Source organism: Musca vetustissima, unplaced genomic scaffold (assembly GCF_032173495.1).
Source record: "Musca vetustissima isolate MV318-11 ecotype Yass unplaced genomic scaffold, APGP_CSIRO_Mvet_v1 utg7523, whole genome shotgun sequence".
NCBI classification, from domain to species: Eukaryota; Metazoa; Arthropoda; class Insecta; order Diptera; family Muscidae; genus Musca; species Musca vetustissima.
In genome coordinates, this window is record NW_026880379.1 from 7,848 (window position 1) to 30,533 (window position 22,686).

The 22,686-nt window shown below is 33.1% G+C and overlaps 1 protein-coding gene across 1 annotated transcript; it reads right to left on the bottom strand.

The window, feature by feature from the left end:
• Positions 1–8,765: 8,765 nt before the first annotated feature.
• Positions 8,766–22,538, bottom strand: LOC133325957 (monocarboxylate transporter 9-like; the record flags this gene model as incomplete). Its single annotated transcript, XM_061534649.1, has 5 exons — positions 8,766–8,896; positions 8,981–10,180; positions 10,247–10,517; positions 14,336–14,520; positions 22,389–22,538. Coding segments are annotated over 5 exons (1,937 nt in total), but the record flags the coding sequence as incomplete, so codon positions are not given.
• Positions 22,539–22,686: the final 148 nt, after the last annotated feature.

The window sequence follows — 22,686 nt, forward strand, 5'->3', positions numbered from 1 at the left end:
CGAAACTTAGCACACATCATTCTAGATTTAATTCAGTACGTTATGCATAAATTCGTGTAAATCAAAGGATATATAACGGCTTTGGTGCTCCATTAAAATAAAATCGGACGAAAATATATACGGGAGCTATATCTAAATCAGAACCGATTTTCACGAAACTGAACATACGTAATTCTAGACTCGATTCAGTGCGCTATACCAATTTTCGTACAAATTGAATGAAATATAGGGGCTTTGGTACACCATTTACATAAAATCCGACGAAAATATATATGGGACCTATATCTAAATCTGAACCGATTTCCAGGAAACTTAGTACACATCATTCGCAACTTAATTCAGTGCGCTATGCAAATCGAATGCTATATATGAACTTTGATGCCCCATTTACCATTAATCGGATGAAAATATATATGGGAACTATATCTAAATCTGACCCGATTTTCTTCAATTTCAATAGGGTTCGTCCGTGGGCCAAATAAGTGACTTCATCCAAATCTGATATTCCTAACATTGTAAAGTACAGAACTTTACAATTTAACATCTACAGACGAACAAACAAGCATAAATCGACTCAGAATGTGTTTCTATGCATATTTGCAAAAGGAACCATGGGTCTATCTCGTTTACTTGTGCCTGTTACAGACATATGCACAAAGACATAATACCCTGTACCACAGTGTGGTGAAGGGTATTAAAACTATTCTACAATTTGTAAGGGCTTCGAAAAAAATATTTAAAAAATAACAATAATAAAAAAATTGTCTTCATCTTAGATTTTTTAATTGTTTATTTTATAATCGGATTAGATTGTTTAGATGTTTTTAATATTTATTAGGGCGTAGATTAATATCATTTTTAAGATTTCTCATATTTTAGATTTTTTGTATAATTTGTTTTATATATTTTTTATCATTTATATTTAATTGTTCCAATAACGAATATCCCAAATAGTAGAATAGTTTCTCTGGATGTGTGACATGTGGCGTCATGTTCTTCAATTCTAAGCAAGAAAAAACTGGTTATCGTTTCACGACACCGAACACCGCTGCTTGCGATTGACCGGACTCGTTTTCATTAAAGAGGCCCAATGATTTCTCTGCCTATTGGCGCAAGATGTAGTTGGGCTTCGTCACTGAAGATAATTTATTTTCAAAATAAAAATTATATGTTAAAGATTTTTAAAGATTGTAGACTATTAGTAAAATTATATAGTTTTTTAATGTTTTTCAGGCAGTAAATTTTTAAAGAATATTTATTGAGAGCTTTTCAAAGCGACAATTTTTTAAATAATATTTTTTGAAAATATATTTTATTCAGATTAGATTTTTTAAGAAAATTTTAATGCTTCGTATAACGTCTGTTTTCTTAATAAAAACATTTTTTTCAAAATTAATCAGATATTTTTTTTTTATTTTTTTGTTAACAGTTAAAATAATATTTGCTTAAGATATTTTTGAAATTATCATAGTTCAATTTTTTTATAAAAATACTTGTTCACGATTTATTACAGTGGCGATTTGTAAAATGAATATAGTAAAAAATATATATGTATTTTTTTAATTAATCAGAGATTGGATATTTTCCCTAAAGTTTGTCAGAGAGTTGATGTTTTCAACAACATTTCCTGTTATTAGTTCGTAGATGTTTTTAATGAATATTTTGTAAAAAATATATGTTTTAAGATTATCATAAAAAAATTAAAAATATGTTCCATTTGAAGTTTTACCACAGCTTAGAATTTTTAGCATATTTTTATTAGGCCTTCAAATAAAATTTTAACATAGTTGTGATTTTTGAAGAACAATTTTTTCAGAGTTTATATTTTTTAATTAATATAATTTTTTCCATCATCAATGTTGGAAGTAGTCATTACATTTTATTCCATAGCAAAATTCAAACAAGCATAAGCTGATCAAAGCCGACCACTGTATCATTCAATACAATATTTTCGTATCATTGAATACAATACAAAATTTTGATAATGTTAATTTTTGAGATTTATTTGCAGTATTAATTGCTTATTATTTATTTATAATGATAAAATAATGTTGCCGATATTATTCTACACTTGTTTTGTGCTCGGAAATACTTCGGTTTTTCGAAAATTTTGTCAATTTGAAATTATGTCTGATACGATTGATATTGAAATTCTATGAATTGGCGTTTGTTGATTATGTTTGTTTGTAACGATTGATAAAAGTTTTAATTAACCTTGATTTGATTTTGTATGTATAATTATCAGTTAGTAGTATCCGAGTAAAGAACACCTGTGATAATGTTGATAACAAATGTGTGTATGTGAAACAAAATGATAACGTCAGTTGGATATATCCGTACAAAGTTAAAATCGTAGAAAGAAGGCATATTACAATTATATGGTAATGTCGGCATCGAAATAATTGTTACTATTTTTTACGTAAGACAGCTTAATCCCTTTCTTGTCGTTTTTAAAAAATTATAAAAACAAGAAGTTTTCTATTTTTATAGTGGGCTATGGTCACATTGATTACTTTCGGGAAAGGCAGAGAAGACTATAGTTTCGGATTTCGCCACAAATTCTCATCAGTTCTCTTAGGTTTTTGCTTGGGATATTGTCCCAGGGAGTCATGTATTACTCCATTAAACAAAAAACCTTCTTTCCCAATTTTGTTACGTCCACAACGTCAAGCCTAAGTACTTCTAGAGAACGTTCTGTTTGAGAATTCTCTAACAGTATCAGAAAATGTTGTGGCCGAACATGTAACCATGTGCCATAACTCCACTATTATGAGTCTCTACTTTGCATGGAATCAACATTATTACTATTTCGCAATTCCATTATCGATATCGTCTTATTTACGGTATTGTTTGAAGGTTTTAGACACGTTTTCTTTAGGTACGAAGTAGGGTTAAAATATATATCCAGAAATTGCCTCAGCACTGCCCCATAAAAAAGTTCCGTCTTTTTTATGTATTTTAAAGGCACTGAAAGTACTTTCGAGGTTATAGTAATTTTTTATTATTTGTGTAATTTTGGGTGAGGTACGTAATCGAACTAGAATGTGTAACCGCCCGTCTGTCCATTGAACATGTAATCAATGTGGAGGCCACATTTGTTCTTCACATAATTTTGAAATAGATCCGGTTCAGATAAAAATCGGTTATTATTCGATATTGGTATTAATGGTCGCTCTCGAAACCATTAGGCTCGAACATTACAAAATTTTACACGAGGTAGGGGATAAAACATTATATCTATATTTAGCGTGTCAGAACTAGACTTTTATTGTTTTCTATTACCTAAATCGGACTACATAGCGCAAATGTTGCGAAAATTTGCCAAGGCTTTGGAATTAGCATCAGCCTAATGCTCTGCTCTATATAAAATCATTCCCGATCATAGGAACTTTCTATGAACATTTTGGGATAAAGTTCTGTTTATGTCTATAAGTTTATGCTTGCATATCCGGACGTTGCATACTCTATATTAGGTTGGGAAAAAATAAATTCATTATTTTTATATGAACTATAGGATTTTATTTAACATACTTCGGAATGTCCGATTTGGGCCAAATAAGCTTCGTTTTGTTGTCATTTTAAAGGCAACTTCATAATGCCTCTCTCATAGAAGTCCTCCTCTATATTTGTAAAAAAAAAACTCTAGTAGTCGATTTGCATAATCCTGCCAATTAAAGAAGTTTTGCAATGCAAGAAAAATATGATAATCGCTTGGTGCCAATTCCGGACTGTATGCCTTAAAACTTCCCAACCAAGCTTCCGAATTTCTGGCGAGTCATTGTAGATGTGTGTGGCTTAGCGTTGTCCTGAACGGAATGTACGAAACCAAAATTTCTGTTACAGTATCGGAACCATTAACACCATTTACAATTTCAGTCGCTTGGCTTGCATTTTCCTTACCGCCGGAGTGTAGGATTGCGACATGTAGGTAGTTAAAGAAATTTGTACATATGTGTACGAAAAGTATTAAATTACACTATATTTGCTACATTTTGGATTTGGGTGAACCGATAGAGCTGGAACGCGGAAATTAGGAAATAAGATTACTGCGGTATTGTAGAATTCAGGTAGATAGTTTTGAAAATTCGTAATTATGTGTACTAAATGATACTATATTTGGTACAAATTGAATTTTGGATGAGCCGATAGAGCTGGAATCTTGAAATTTTTAGTTAGGTTCACTGTTGGGATGTAGGATTGAGGCATGTAGTTATGGCTAAATTTTATACCATTTTGGATTACGGTTATACGATTTGAAATTTGAATTAAAATTACTGTTGGAGTGTAGGATTGAGGTACGGATGTGGGTTTGGAAATTTGTAGTTATGGGATCTAAATGGTACTGAATTTGATACAATTTGGATTTAGGTGATCCGATAGAGCAGGGGTCGTGAAATTTGGAATTAAGATTATTGTCGGAATGTAAAGTTGAGGCATTTGGGGAGTTTTGTTTGTTTATTTCAACTTATGTGTATTAAATAGTACTAAATTTGGCTGAACCTATAGAGCTCAAATTATGAAATTTAGAATTAGTTGTGGAAATAAGTACTACAAGAGTACCAAATGTAATAAATGGTACCAATTTTAGTATAGAGCTACATTTCTGTTGTGGTCAGAATTTATGTGTATTGTTGATATTGCTGGTGGTAGTTTTAGAAATACGTGCTATAAGAGAACATAGTTACTAAATGGTAATCAAATTTTAACTATTGTCGATATCGGGGTGTAGCCGGACTAGCTCTTCTGACATATGCAGTTATATACGAAAACAGCATAGTACTTTAAGAAATGTTTAAATCCCAAATTCGCTAACGAAGCAGCGGACATATATAAAGAATTCATAAAATTTTTTGTTTTATTAAAAAAAAATAAGCATAGCTTTTTTAAAACAAAATATTTATTTCAAGATTTATAAAAACGACGACGTTTTTAGAAATATTTTTATCAGAGGAAAGTTTTTAATAAGATTTTTTTTATTTTTTATTTATATGAGAGCTTACTTACTTCAAGAATATTTTTTTATTTTTTTAGATATATTGTTTTACAGATCTGTATTTTTGAAGATTGTTTTATTTTTCAAAATATATCAGAGCGTGTTTATTGATAGTCCCGACTTTTGTATTACAATTTAATTTGAGGTGTGTATCCATTATACGGGCCACTGTTCCTTCAATGAAACATTTTAAAATAGTAAACTTTTATATATGTTTGCAATATTATATGTATCATTATCTATAATATTTATACTGATAAAATTATGTTGTAGCTATTCCTCGCTGGTCGTGTGCCCCGAAATGTCCCGGGATTCCGATAACTTAGTTATTTTGTAATTCTATGAATTTTATTTGATATTATTTGCTGGTCGTGTGCTCCGAAATGTCTCGGGATTCTGATAACATTTTTTGTAATAATATTAATTTTGTTTGATAATATTTGAATGAGTGATAAAAGTTAATTTACCTTGATTTGATTTCGTGTTTTTATCAATATGTTGTATCCGACGGAATACGACATGATAACATAGATAACGAATGTGTGAAACAAAATGAAAATGCCAACTGGATATATTCGCATAGAAACTGACCCAAGTCACAGAGAGGAAACATCGAGGAATTATGTTGTGAAATTATTATATTTCACAACTTTATGCAATTGTTCGCAATCCTATTTAACGGTATATTTAAAGCCATATTACCATTTTTCTGAATGGTCTTGGATTTAAAATTCCGGGTTTATAGAGGGAATACATATTTATATTTTTATTGATTCTAGTTTCGAACTAACAAACGCATACATACCCCGTCCCGTTTTAGATTTTTGATGACATTTTGTCGCAGAAAATATAATATCCCATTTTGGGCATTTTTAAACATAAGTTTTGTAAGCCAATCCAGGTTCTTCAAAGATGAACAAATAATTTCTTAAAAATTTTCAATACAAGTCCAGGTTTCGATCGCATCAGGATGTTCACTTCGATATGGCAAGAATGTGCCTCATTCGTATTGTGTCTAAAACCGAAACCAATATTTCTCATAAAACCGAAACCAATATTTCGGTTTTAGACCCAATGCGTTTCAGACAATTTGGTGTCGATTAAGAAATGTCCGTCCGTCTGTTTGGCCGGCTAGTGCGCACGATAAATTTCGCAGGGAGTCATCGATTTCATTCTGACTTTGCGCATCGTAATATTTCAAACATAGTTCAAGTTCGAAGATGAGGAATATCGGCTTACTCCTTCAGGTACCTCTCCCACAAAATGGTGGAAATTGACCAATTTTTTATAACGTCATGCGAACGTACTATCCGATGTGAACCAAACTTTGTATTTATGAATCCAATATTAGGCGAATGGAATGTCCGATTTGAATCCAATTTTTCGCGATCTATTATCTTTACCAAGACTAGATCCAGTCCGAACATTCATTATTTTCATTATTTATAAATCCAATGTCCGGCGAATGGAATGCCTGAATGTCCGATTGAATCAAAATTTGCCAACCTATTATTTTTACCAATCATAGATCAATTCCAAAATAGGACCCGTCGGTCCTCTCATTCTTGTACCTCCTCCAAAAAAGGGTTAATATTGTATAGACTTGTAAATTTAATTGGATAATGAATTTAATCAACATTAAGTATAAAACCTGTTTCATAAATCGAATAATAAAACCTTTGTATAATTCCGAAAACCTCCCCAAACCGTAGGCTGTGGGTATATATCTGTCGGCACAATCAAAAGGGCGGTTTGATTGCCGATTGATTGTCTTTGAGACATCCATATCTAATCTTATAAACGACATTTGTATACACTTCACCACACCGTGATACGCATGGTTCCTTTTGAGAATATGCATTGAATCACTTTCTGTCCATGTCAAATTGTAAACCAAGTACATTTATGATCCGAATTGGATAAAATTTGGCACTGGTCACTTATTTGATCCAAGGACGAAACCTATTGAAAATCGGTTCAAATTTAGATGTATCTCTCATATATATTTCGATTCTATTTTTTTTATCTAAATATGTGTCCGATTGAGATAGAATTTTGCACAACGTACTGAATTGGTATGTATGCAAAGTTTTGGTAATGTATGCAAAGTTTAGTTTAAATCGGTGCAGATTTAGATACAGCTCCCATATATAGTATCGTCCGATTTTATATGAATAATGCATCAAACTACCAATATTTGTCCGTTTGAGACAAAACTTTCCACAGAGTCCTTATATACATTTGTCTGACTTATGTAAATGGTGCTCCAAACTCCTAATATTTGTCCGATGGAGATAAAATTGTGCATAGCGTATGTAATTGAGTCAAGAATGGTGTGTGTTAATGTTGGTTTAAATCGGTTCTGATTTACATATAGAGTCCTTATATACATTTGTCTGACTTATGTAAATGGTGCTCCAAACTCCTAATATTTGTCCGATGGAGATAAAATTGTGCATAGCGTATGCAATTGAGTCAAGAATGGTGTGTGTTAAGGTTGGTTTAAATCGGTTCTGATTTACATATAGATCTTATATATATATTATCGTCCGATTTTATGTAAATTGTGCACCGGAAAGCCTAATTTTACTCGATTTCATAAAATACATCAAAGAATCCCATCCTGCGTTTTACATACATTTTGTAATTAATTTCAGAATGGTATGTGTATGGATATTTGAACCATTTAAAAGTAGATAAAAGTAGATATTTGAACCATTTAAAAGTTCAAATATCTATGTATATAACACAGTTGATTTCGCCCGATTCCATATCTTCCAAACTTTTCAAATTTTAAGACAATATTATTAAAATGTGGTTAATTACCATGTATTATAGAAATATTTAAAAATATAATGTTTTTACAAGACTGCTAGAAAAAAGAAAAAAATATAAAAAGTACATTCGGGATAGATTCGGCATTTTAAAGTGGGGCACATTCGGCCATATGCAGATAGTGCAATATTATTTCCTTAAAATGTTTTTGATTTTGTCTTTAAAAATAATCCATTAATATGGTTCGAAATTACATATATAAGACCAAAGGTGCTTGTATTGACGAAAATGTGATAGAAAAAACCTATTTCTGATAGTGTGTGACCTTGAGATGTCAACGTCCGCCGCTAAAAAAAATAGCCATAAAACTTAAACATTCTGTCGCTTATTTAAACTAAATAGAGCCTTTAGAGGATCTGAATTTCAACCAGACTGATAGAGATGGTAATTACCAGGCTATGACTATGGTATCGAATTTGCCCCATAAAATGCCGAAACTACCCCGGGTTGGGGTTAACTAATTTATAATTAAGTGTCAGAGGACAATAATCAGACATAAAGTTTTAATATATGTTGAATAAGTACTGAGATATAGAGCTATAAACAAAAAGTGCCGAAGGTGCCCCAGTCTCCCCTACCTAAAGTGGTGAAGGGTATCATATATTTACTGTTAAACAAATCTCGCCATCCTGTGGTATATAGTTTACGGTTCAAGATAATAAGGACGAAAAACTATGCACAAGAATTCGAGATAGAAGATATTTTGAACAAAAACATTCCTCATTGGAATTGACTAAAGATTTGTGATTTCAAAAATAGTCTGCAATATCCTGAAACAACCTTTTATGAACTAACTATGCCTATGTCGAATTTGTTCCTCAGGATTCTTAATATACTCGCCCAGGGCTTTCCTCCCCATTTTGGATTTTCCATACCCCCAAAATCTTGCTGTGCAGTATAATAAAATAACATTTATATTTTGTAATTTTCGCTCAATTTATTTTTCCATTATCGATTTTCTTCGTTTTCTTATCAAATACTCCAATAACCAAGCTAACAGCATAAAACAAGTCAAGCCATTAATGCAGTGAATAGTCACGGCATAGCCAAATTTATCCGTAATTGATCCTGAAAGAAAGAAGAAAAAGAAAAACAAAACCACATAATTAAAAATTAAAAAAATAATAAGTAAATAATTCTTCTCTAACTTACCCAACAATGGACCCAATGTAAAAGAGCTTATCGAAGTAATTATCAGCTGCAATCCCGATGCAGCAGGCAAACGACTCAGTGGCACATAACTGGGAACAATGAGCGGGGCAAATAACATACGAAATCCTTTGCCAAACCCGATTACAACAAATAGTAACAATATCACCTGATACGATGTGGTTAGGGTTACCAGGGTACGGCCAATCATGACAATTATAATACCAATTGCAAAAAGAAAACTATTCGACAGCTTAACCTTTTCCAAAACAAATGGTCCAAAGAAACGAACAATTATATCCATGCAGCTAAGCAAAGACATTGCCATGGATATTTGTGTATCACTGTAACCGAAACTATTCAAAATGAAGGGTGTCAGGACTGAGAAATTTATTTCACCAAACATCATTATGGCCATGCCCACAGCCAAATTGACGAAAGTAAAATCTCTCAAGAGATCCAAATCGAAAAATAAGACAATTTTTTGTGCAAATGATAGACTCTTGCGTTCCAAGGATTCTTTTTCATTCAAATCCTTCTCCTCTTCTTTCATACTGACTGTCTTCTCTCCTTTTTCTAGCAGCAATTTCTCCTCTTCACAGGTACAGCGGGAATAGATTTCTTTATCCGCCTTAGAATAAATACTTGCTTTACTGGGTACTTCTGGAAATCGTTTCTCTCGATTTTCTTCCACTGCATAACCTCCATTTTCACTAATCTGCCTTGTGCGATACATTCTGGCTTCTTTATTTAGAGATAACTTCGAACCAAACCAACCATCATTAGAACGAGCTATCAAAGGTGTGCCACAAGGTTCCGTGATCTCATAATCCCCTAGATCTAATTCTTCTCGCTTTTCTCTTTCCCGATTTAGACAATATTTACATTTATAGCTTTCATTTTCTTTGGTATCATTTTCTGCCTCTTCTTCCGGATTTTCTTCCGTTGTTTTGGTCGATGAATGCCACAACACTGGCTGCAAAGTTAAGGAACACATAAAGGCATTTAGAATTATGGCTGCGAATACCAAAATAGATCCACGGGCTCCATAATAGGTTAACAACAAGAGGGCTATCTGTGGAAATATCACCGAACCGAGACCGGTAATGGTTAGAGTAAAGCCTGTCGCCCTTCGGCGTTTATTTTTGAAATATGTGTTAATAGCCAATGAATTGGCGGATTTATTTAGACCCAGACCAAAGCCTAAAATAGATGACAATTGAAAATTAATTATTTTGGTCGTTGTAGTTTAAGGTATTTTATAATTACCATAAATCGACGAGAAGCATATAAAATATTGTAGAAAATTCGTACAAAACGCTGTGCAGAAGATCCCTATAAATCCCATTAAACTTCCTGCCATGGCCACCTGGCGAAAGGTAAACCTGCGGAACATGGCTCCATTGACAAGTCCCACCAGCGAGGATATTGCATATTCCGAATTGATAATCGTGGTAATTTCTTTGACATCAAAACCAAAGTTTTGCATGCGCTCTCGATAAATTAGTCCATATTGTTGATGGGGAGGGAACATTGAAAGCTACGGAGGGGTGAATTAACATAAATTAAAAAATTAATAATTAATGAAATGTGCAAAATTTAAAAAAAAAATGTTAAATTCAATGGACCGAATTTTTAAACCCTGTAATTTCATAACTCATTTGAAGCCACTGTCCTTTTAAAAGAACACAAAAAATCACAAATTGAATTGAAGGCAATCAGGTTTAAGTACTAGACTATGAACTCTAAATTACCCAAATGCAAACCTAACTTTGTATGAAAGCCATGTAAAAATATGCACCTACATTGAATATTTTCTAGTAAAAAAGTGTTTTTATTCAGAAGGAATCCCAGATGACAATTACAGTCATTTCGTGGATATAGAATGTGGTGGATCCTTCTTTAAAATATTGACCTATGTCAAAGATGTTTTCACCCGGGATGTCACTTTACATCTACTTTGGTCAGCCTCTAAGAACTGGGAAAATGCGGAGAGAACATTAAAAGTACCCAAAATGAGGCGGAACTTTTAAATAGAGGACAAGTCAAAAAATATCTTGACAAATTGTTGAGAATATTTTTTAAGCCACCAGAAACCTCTGAATGTCAAATTACAACCAGTGTGTGGATAAATAACGAATAAAACATTTCATAAATAAAAGCTTTATCAAAACATGGTCATAGAGGAAAATATGTCTGAAAAAATATTTTTAACCTCCATTAATCCGGATTGCCAATTTACAGCCTGTAATGGCTGGGAAAATTCTGCAGAATTTTTTTTTTTTTTTTGGTTTGATGACTATAAGACTGGTCCTATATACAACATTTTCTGCACATTTGGCATTTGGGGTTCATCCTCCAGGAACCCTAAATGCCAAATAGCAGCCAAAAATGGTGAAAATATAGGCTAAAAGTGGGTAAAAACAATATTGATTTTATCCTTAAATAACACGGAAAGATGAATTATAGCCACTTCAGTTGACTGGGGCGGCAAAGCCCTTCTATTATAAGAGCTATGTCCGAACATGGACCTATATTAAAAAATGTCTGCAAATATATATATTCATTGTCTAAGTATTCGAAATGCTAAGTAACAACCTCTTATATCCAGAGAAAATCCGATAATTCTCCACCAATCCTGAGACAAAAAGTACTGTTAAACTTTAAAAATTTCGGCAGTCAGTGTGAGTCTCTTATTGCAGGTTTTGGTAAAAATATTACGATGTGCAATCAATGGATCAAATCGGGAGAGATGCCAAAAGGAGTGGGTAAATGAGACCTATGTTTAGTAAAAAATATAACTAAAGGAAAAGCTCCCAAAACAAAACCCAAAGGGAAATTCATAATATATGAGTTCTAAATTTGGATTGCGGTGTTGAAAATTACTTATGGGGATGAAAGCCCCAGGCAAGTATATTAAAACCCCAGGAGGACAAATTCAGCTATATTTTATAAAAACTATATATTTTTCGGACAACTGACGCTTATTTCTGAGATTACAGTAAAATTGAATAACGAATATTTTTGTAAAACATACCCTCCTTCTGCCTCATATACTCGTTTTTTGTACCCCAAACCAGACAAATTGGAGACAATTTACAAATGACCATCTGTCGAAACATTAAAATTTATCGGTCCACTTCTTTGGAACCTTTCCCAAGCTTAGATCAAGATTGAACCCATCGGTTTCCCTTTTGGTAGATCCCCTACAAAGGGACAACTTTTTCAAAATTTGTTGATCGAATATCAATTTGATGGAAATTGTCACATCGTAATATTTCTCTCAAACATAAATCACGTTCGAAGATGGGGAGAAAAAGTTCACTCCTTGTGGTACCCACACAATGGTCAAAATTGCACTGAAAATTAATTTTATAACGTACGTACTATCCAATTTAAGTCAAACTTACACAACATAATGCTTTAAAACATATAAAGCGAATAATAAATTCTGTGTGGTCCAAACATGGGAATCTAAATTCCAAATTTTAAGATTCCAACTCTATCCCATCACCCAAATACAAATTGTATCAAATCAAATTTATCTAGCACCATGCGTACTCTATAAGTACGAATTTTCAAAACTGCCTCATCCTCAACATTCCCAACTCTCCCCTTCACTCAATTTCAACTTGTACTACATTTAGTACTTTTCGTACTCATAAGAATGATTTTGCAAAACTACCTCAATCGTACACTCCAACAGTAATTTAAATTCTAAATTTCAGGACTTCAGCCATATCCGTTCACACCAATCCAAATTGAACCATATTTTGTACCATGAAGAGTACTTTTCGTGCCCAGCAATCCTAATTGAAATTTGAAGTTTTAGTACGCATAATTACGAAATTCCAAAACTATCTCCAACACTAGTTTTAATTCCAAATTTAAGGATTCCGTTCACACAAAATCAAATTGTAAAATATTTGGTACCATTTAGTACTTATTGTCCCCATAAGAATAAAATTCCAACATTTTAATTCCAAAATTGTGGAGTCCTGCTCTATTCGTTCGCACATAAACAAGTTGTACCAACTAAAGTACCATTTAGTACACATAAGTACTGCACTTCTATATTTTAATTTTACACAGCAACCATATTCAAAATGTTTGGTTTCCAGCTCTCTCCGTTCACCCAAATCTAGTGCTGTTTACAATACTATTTCCAAAGCTGTCTCTACAGCTCAATCCTCAAATATAATTTTAATTCCCAATTTCAAAACACAAGCTCCGTATGTACTCAAATATTTTCTATTTTCAGGATTTCATGCAAATTGTACTAAATTTAGTACCAATTAGTACTTTTCATACACATAAGTACGAATTTCTAAAACCATTTTCATACATCAACACCACTTTCCATCCTGTATTCTATATAAAATTTCAAGATTCTAGCTATATATGTTCCATATATTTACAATTAGAACTAAATTAAGGGAACCCCCCCCCCCCAATTCTCGATTTTTTATTTTTAAGATTTTAAATGGGCTGGTAAATGAATACCAATACTTGTTAAGGTTTGTAACTTGGCACATATATATTTGAAGATTTAAAAAGGAAGAAAAATAATTTACCAAAATTTGTTGTTGTTGTTTTTGGGGTTCAAAGAAAAGTCCATATTTTCGATGGCGGGCATGATAACTCCTCACGGGAGTTAAAGTTTGAAAAGCCTTTTAGCCGTCACTTGATGCTGACACAATAAATCGGCTATATCTTCAAGAGTTCTTGAGATTTTCACTTGAAATTTTGTAGAAACATTCTAGAATTATAGTAGATAAGAATTAAATCAAAACATTTTTTGACACCGAGAATGGGGGGGGGGGGGTCCCCTTAAGTAATGTTTAGTAATTTGTGTACACTTATAGGTCGAATTTCCATAAACCCTTTGTTTACTTCTTTCTAACTTTCCACTAGAGACTTACATTCCAATTATCTCACGCCTACATACCAAGAACAACCTACACCCAAAATTTCAAGCTTGTAGCTTCAGTCGTTCCGCCTGGGCGATGACCAGGCACTCACTCACTTATCACTCGGCTCTTTTATATATTAGGTTGGACCATAAACCATGTTTAGATCATTTACACAAAGCTGGGTTCAAAAAGAAACTCGATGCCTGGCCGCCACACCAATTAACAGAAAAATTAGAATGGATCGAAATTCCATCTACGAAGTTTTGGCCAAACGAAATCAGAAATTATATGGAATTATCGGATATAAGAAAGTATACGCTCGGTCTTTTTGATAATCTTTCTTATATGCGATTTTTTCTTATATGAGATGTGCTTATATCCGATATCTACTGTATTAATAATAATTATAATTTTATTCAAATGAAAATTGCACAAAAAAACTCACATTACTAAGCCCCGTCGCAATGCATACAACCCAGCCCCAACCACCATCGGGCGCCACAAAATTGGGTCCTAAGTCACTTTTGTCACGGTGTTTTGATTTTTTGGGTATTGTCGTTTGTTTGTAGATGACTGCATTGTTTTTATCACTTAGTTCCGATTTATTTTCTGTCATGTTTATTTGTAGATCTGCAATAAAGATAATATAAAGTATATTAGAATGGATGAAAGTAATTGAAAAGAAATTAATAATATGGCTCAAGAGGTATCGGACATATAGAAATCTTTCAAAAGTAAATTCCCTTTTCAACCATTCTCTAATTTATCAATGTTTTTATTCTTCCGTTCGAAAAAAAACTTAATAACGGTTGGGTAATTACCGTTTTGATTTGCCATAAATTGTTAGTTTACACAACGCCACCACCTCCCCACATATGAATTATGCGTGACGTTTGGGGTAATTTCACAATTGACAGATATTATCTAGCGTCAGAGATAGCGCGAAGTGACACATATGTATGCATAATGTTTTATTGGGGGATTAATTAATTTATTTTTTCACTTTGCTTTTAATTTTAATTTTCACAATTTAGGCAAACGGATAAAACAAATTGTTAACAAAATTGTCAAATTGTAAATACAAAGTAATAATAGAAAACTCAAAAATTATTTGATTCAATATCAACCCACTTTTAAAATTATCACATCAACTATTTGTAAAAACAATTACTGGCGTCAAAGATTAAGATATATTTATTTGTTTTGTTGTGTTGTTACACGTTTCTATTGAATTTCCTTCCTATTCACAATTTCCCGTAGTCCGCCGCGTTCATTTCGTTGTGAATTGTTCTGAGCAGCTGAGACTAACCGACTGATTGTTGTGTTGATGCCGGCGCGATTTGTTTGTTTTGCTATATATCGCGCAAATACAATAGAAATTTCATCAATTATATTTATTGAGAACCAAACTCATGGGTTCTCAATAAATAACTTTTTTTGTCAACATGAGAGCCGTTAATTGTCTTGTGTGAGGCAGTAATGGGATAAATTATAGCAGCCCTAAGGTATTGTCATTCCTAAGTTAATTTTTTTAATGCTTGGAATTTGTTCCTTCTTCCAGGCTTTTCTGGGAGTGTCACTTTAATTTAGTTAGCGCAATTCGAAGATTTATTTTAGAAACTAAGGTACGATGCAGTCCCGAAACCTAGCCTAGCACAAAAAGCGCGGTATAAACAGAAAAAAGTTAAGTGTTTTGGAAATTTCCATCTCTGTCAACACATGTTAAATTTTTTTCGATCTGACAACTCCTTCATATAGAAAGAAGTGTTCAAATTTTTTTACAATGCTAAAGTTAGAAACGCGTGCTATCATTAAATATTTACATACAAAATGTTTATTGAGGCCAGAAATTCATAATGGTATGGTGAATGTGTTAGGTGAAAGTGCTCCTTCATATGCAACAGTAAAAAATTGGGTTGCTGAATTTAAACGTGGTCGTACAAGCGTACAGCAACAACAACATCAATTGTAGCCAACGAGCATGATATGCTATTAAATGATCGACGAATAAAAGTGCATGGAATTTCTTATATCATGGGCATCTCACATGAGCGAGTCCATTTAATTTAGCATGAAGATTTACAGATGAAAAAGCTTTCTGAAAGATGGATGCCGCATTTATTAACAGTCGATCATAAACGCATAAGAATGGACAGTTCTCATGCTTGTTTAGGTCGTTTTAAGCTAAATAAAATGAATTTTAAGAGTGGTTTCATAACTGTTGGTGAAACATGGATCCACCACTATACTCCAGAGACAAAAGAACAATCCAAACAATGGACTGAAGCTGGAGAAAGTGCCCAAAAGAAGGCAAAAACAATTCAATCGGGGGGTAAGGTTGTGGCAACGGTTTTTTGGGACTTTAAAGGTATTTGTTGATTGACTTTCTGCAAAAGGTAAACAATCAATTCAGAATACAATTGCAACCTTTTGGATCAATTAAATGTACAAATACGAGAAAAACGTCCTGGCTTACAACACAAAAAAAAAAAAAATCTGATGAAGACAACGCATCGGCGCGCAAGAGTGTTTTAACAATGGCTAAAATCAACGAATTAAAGTACGAACTGCTTGACCACACACATTATTTTTCTGATTTAGCTTCCAGTGACTTTTACTTGTTCCCAAATCTAAAAAAATCCTTATTGGCAAGCGTTTTAGCTCAAATAATATGCAATTACAGTTGTAAATCACTATTTTGAAGACCTTGAAGAAAACTATTTTAATCAAGGGAAAGAATTGCTAGAAAAGCGTTGCACTAAGTGTATGGAAGTTTCAGGAGATTATATTGTCCCTACAAAATTTCAAGAGAAAATCTCAAGAACTCTTGAAAATATAGCCGATTTATTGTGTCAGCATCAAGTGACGACTAAAGGGCTTCTCAAACTTTAAACGGGTTTTTCTCTTTTGCGAATGGCGGGCACGATAACTCAAAAACTAATAACCCAATCGATTCCAAATTTTTACACGTTTATCTGTGAGTGTATAGCTATCGTATGAACTAGGATAAAGCCAATCGGTGAAATCTTCCTTATTTTTTAACTTGGCTTTTGGTCAAAAATTTCGGATTTTCCAAAAATATTTGTTCAAAGGTCCGCCATTTTGTTAATTTTAGAGCGAAGTAAATAAACACCGTTGGAATTTTCGGATTCCGATGTTCCAGTGAGGAGTTATCATGCCCGCCATCGAAAATAAGGACTTTTCTTTAATTACAAAAAACAACAACAAAACAATAACAAACATTTTTTGTAAATTATTTTTCTTCTCTTTTAAATCTTCAAATATATATGTGCAAAGTTACAAACCTTAACAAGCATTGGTATTGATTTACCAGCCCAATGAAAATCTTGAAAAATTAAAATCGAGAATGGGTGGGGTTCCCTTAAATAAAAGTCATCCTTTTCGATGGCGAGCATGATTGCCGATCACTGGAACATCCGAATGTCAAAATTTCAACGCAATTATAACAAAACTAATAACATCAGCTTTGAAATCCGGAGGAGAATAGTGTTGGCCAACAGATACGACTGTGTAAGCAACTCAAAATCGAGATGCTAATATTATTAGCGCTGTTGTATGAATCTGAAGCATGGGTATATGCGCAAGCAGACGAGACAGCTCTTGTAATGTTTGAGAGAACAATTCTCCTGATCTATGATTCGATCTGATTCGACGGTGAATACCAAAGTCGAATGAACCATGAGCTATACCATATATTTTTCTGGCATCGACATAGTTAGACGTATCGATCTCCAGCGACAGCGTTGGCTAGGACATGTTGTGAGAATGGATGAAGATGCCCCAGCTCAAAAGGCATATAAAAGCGACCTAAGCTAAGGTTCACGTAGAAGGGGAAGGCCATGAATAGAAGACAACATCTCGGAAAATGGTCTTTCAAATTGGATGAGATGTGCACAAGACCGACGCGCCTGGAAATTTTGTTTAAGGTCGGCATATGGAACAACCGTTCTGTCATAAGCCAGCTAAGTAATTAATATTTATACTAACCATATATTTAATGCATTAGGATGGATCGAATGACGGACATTTTTTTAAATTGAATTAATGAAATTAGTTTTGATTGAACACGTTTTGTAGAGATATGGCCACTGATTACAAATGTGAAATCACAATTTGAAAATGAATCCGAAATGGCGGATCAGACATAAATATTAAATATTTAATTTATTAGCAGTATTAGAATCATAAAACTATGGGATGACTTAAAAGGTTTCAAATATAGCCGATTTGGTTATAAAACATTCTTGGGCTCATAGTGCGAGTCCACTAATATTTTATAAAAAATGCCCCATAACGAAAGTGATTCCTTAGATTCCTTTAACCAAATTCAATAATTCATTGTCAGGTTAAGTGTCATAGGCTGAGGGTATGCCTAATTACAAATTCTTGGGTGGATAATGAATTTTGCTCCTTCAAATTACTGCAAATAGGGTGGTATCCTTATATTGGGACTATTCCAAAAATTGGGCCCATTTATTTCAATTTTAATAGTTAATCAACACTGAAATTCGCATTACCCGTAATGGTTTTTAATACCCCATTTTGAGTTTTTTTAAATAATGCAATAATATTTTTTTTATGGACAAGTACAAGTGATCTAAAAAACCTAAAAATAAAAAAAAGAAAGTTGTAGTTCATAATACCCGAAGTTCTTCTCATGTCATAATTAAATTTTTTGTTCGAGTAAGAATACTACCATATCTGCACTGGGAATAATACACAATCCATATATTGATTAAATTCATAAATTTATCTACACTTCTGTTATACTTTTGTATAAGCTGATATATTAGTTTACATGTCAGCCTAAAAATATGCAATATTTGTAGTGAATTTATGTACTTCTGTATACCAGTTATTTTTTATTTTATTATACCCTCCACCAAAACCTCATTACATAAAATTCCACACCGATTATTTTTATACCCTAGACTTACAGCAAATAAGAATTTACACTTTGCTATGATAAAAATTTGACTCATCGAAATATTAGTTTTGTATCCCATGTTTTTTGAGACAAATCGATTTAAAAATGTCCATCCGTCAGTCTGGCTGGCTGATTTTATGATTTAATAAAAACTTTTCACATCATAATACTTTTACCAAACCTACTTCAAGTCCAATGAAGGAACCCATCGGTTCATTCCTCCTTGTATCCTATCGCAAAGTGCCAATATTATGAAAATTTGTCAATTCAATATAAAAGGAATGGTATGTTCGTTTTGATCCAAACATTGCACATCATATTGTTTTTATTACACCTAGATCATGAAGGTGGCTTTTGAAATTTGTATATAATTGACTAAAACTCCTACGATGTTTGCAGAATGTGATGTATCGGTAAACGCTTTAATGTACCCCTATACAAGTGAATCCATAAATTTTCGGTTTTTAGGTACAGTTTTCAACCCACTGGACTGTAATTTGGCTGTTCGGTTCCTAGGAGGATGAAGAACATATAAGCAGAAAATATAAAGTTCCCGCTGCATTTTTTTTAATATTTAAGCATCATTTTTACTATCAAAGTAATAGCAATTTAAAATCGGAGATCTTGGGGAGTGACAAACATATTTGCAGTAAATGTCCATGATTTGTCATATTTTATATAGCAAATCGTTATACCAAACGTTATTAATATTTTGTCAATGTTCATCGGTGTAATTTTTTGCTATAGCCTCAATTTTTTAGTATTTTGTGGATTTCATTCACGTTTCAACTGATTTCGCTGTAATAATATAGTATTGGTTCTCATGGATTGGGAAATCATTCTTACCAAAAATTACCTATATCGGTGATCATATGTAGTGCCCATAGTCCCCTACTATTAAAAGTTCAGCACTTTTAAAATATTTTCATTGTCTTAGGCGCGTTTTCCATTACAAGCAGTAATATTGCATATCATCATTTTCGGGAATGGTAGTCCCTAGACCAATTTTCCAGCTTAGTTATCTGTTTAAAAGTCCCGATCAATTTTAGGTATTTTGAATGTTCACCTCATGGTGGAGATTAAAAAAGTTCGGACTGAACGAAGATTTGATATGTTAAATGTATTTTTATGAAATATGTACACGTGGAAAGTAAATTCAAGTACTCACCAATACCTCAAAAACCACTTGTACGACATAAGAGGGCTACTATATAATAATGAGTGTGTGAATATTTATTTTAAAATTACGGTTTCATTTTTTCTCAAGGTATCACGCTTGAGGATTTATCCCGTTTTGCCTACGCTCAAACCAATCATTGAAGCACTTTTCATTCAAATAGAGACTGATCCAAATATGCCTTGGAGGTTTCACAAAAATTTTGGGGACAAAAATCGTAGACAACACATAAAGTATTAGATGTGTAACATAAAGTAGTAATTGGGTTCCAAAAAATGGTAGTATGACGGATGACCCATCAATTCCACATTTTGGCCCATCAGAAAGGCGCTGATTTTAGCCCATGAGAGAGACCTATTGCGAAAGTTTTCGAATTTCTTCAAAGGCTTTAGTAAAAAAATGAGATGTGCCACACAGAATTAACCTCCTACGGTGCTTACGAGGAAGATATGGGCGATCATTTGCTTCGATTTAAACATTGTGCGAAAAGAAAAAAAACACATTTTTGAGCCAGGTGCTCATGCAATATCGAATGATATGTCTCTATTTCACGGTACGTCACTTGGGTCACAGAATATTGACTAGAGTTGGGTAGTTCCTGATCGAACTAGTTAATTGGAACTATTGCGAGAATGGAGCAAGCTCTTAAGAAATATTAGAAATCCATATTTTTTTCCGGCAGATGGCTGTACTGATAGATGTCGCATAAAGTATCGATCAAACAGATTCAGATTTATGCTCGTTGGAAGGGTGACATTTCGCAGTAAAAAACTATTTTGCTGTTTTTTGTTTGCTGAATTCCGTTGTGAGTTACAGGGTGTTAAAAAAGGAAGTGACCAAAGAGAAAATTCGGCACATTTTACAGGTCTTCTTTGACAAATGCGAAAATGTAAGCCACGCGGCTAAAATTGTGAATGGTGTTTATGATTCCGATACTATAACCGCCAGTCGTTGATGGAGTGTAGGATAGATGTACCAAAGGATTTTTGGAAATTCGTAGTAGAACCGTACGAAAAGTACTAAAAATACTAAATATGGTATCATTTGTATTTGGCGAACCAGTAGAGCTAGAAATCTGAAATTGATGGAGTGTAGAATAGATGTAGCAAATGACTTTTTGGAAATTCGAACTATAAGTATCGGAAAAGTACTGAAATGTACTAAATTTGGTACAATTTCGTAGCATGTGAATGGATTGAGCTAAAAACTTGAAATTTGGAATGCAAATTAAGGTTGAGAATTAGGGTCGATATGAGGAGAGTTTGGAAAGCGTGCTCTCATGTGTACGAAAAGTACTATATGGTACTATATTTGTTACAAATTTGATTTGGAGGTACAAATCGAGCTGGAATCCTGGAATTTGAAATTAAAACCAATAGAGCTGGAATCATGAAATTTGGAGACAAAATCACTGTTGAGGTGTAAGATTCGTACTACTGTGTACTAAATTTGGTACAATTTAATTTGTGGGTGAACCGATAGAGTTGGAATCCTGAAACTTGGATTAAGGATCAGTGTGGGATTGGGGTATGTAGAATGTTTTGGAAATTGGTACTACTGTGTACTAAATTTGGTACAATTTGTATTGTGGTTGAACCGATAGAGTTTGAATCCTGAAACATGGATTTAGGATCACTGTGGGGGTGTATGATTGCGGTATATACGAAGTTTTGGGAAATTTGAACTAATGTGTACCAAATTTGGTACAATTTGAGTTGCGGGTAGAGTTTGAATCCTGAAACTTAGATTTAGGATCACTGTGGGGTGTTGGTTTGGGTTAAGTAGGCAATTTTGGAAATTCGTACTACTGTGTACAAAATTTGGTATAATTTGAATTGTGGGTGAACCTATGGAGTTGGAATCCTGAATCTTGGATTTAAAATCACTATCGGGGTGTAGGTTTGGGTTAAGTAGGAAGTTTTGGAAATTCTACTACTAAATTCGGTACAATTTCAATTGTGGGTGAATTAATAGAGTTGGAATCCTGAAACTTGAATTTGGAATCATTGGTTGAGGAGGGTACTTATGGAAATAATGTGTGCTAAATGGAAAATTTGGTTTTGGGTGAACCTTTACCGCTCGAATCATGAAATTTTGTACTAAATGGTACTCAAATATAATTTATGGTCGACATTAATGTGTGGATTGTTTTTTCAGACATATGCAGTTTTATCTACAAATAAAATAATATGTTTATACATTATTAAATATTTCCTACATTCGCTAACGAAGTTGCGGGCATATGCTAGTATAAAATATTAAAAATGTTTTGATTTATTTTTAAATATTATTTATTTTCAAATTTATATACATAAATATTTACAACAAAATAACTTAAAGCTATGACAAACTTAAAACTCTAAATTCAATCACGTGACTTGATGCGAATTCTTATGCCATTTCCACTTTTAGTAACCAATTCTGGCAAAGCATTTGGTTGGAAACCCTTGGCTGGTAAGAATTCGAAATTACGCAGGAGATAGGATAGGGAACATTTCAATTCCAACATAGCGAATTTTTGACCTGTAAGGAAATGGGAAAAAAACATTAAAATAAATAAAACTCGTCAGTGATTGTAGCTCTGAGGGGGTAATTTATAATTAAGTCGATAACCCAAGTTTTCATAAGTCGATTTTTAGGGACAATTGAATTTCGATTATAATATATATAT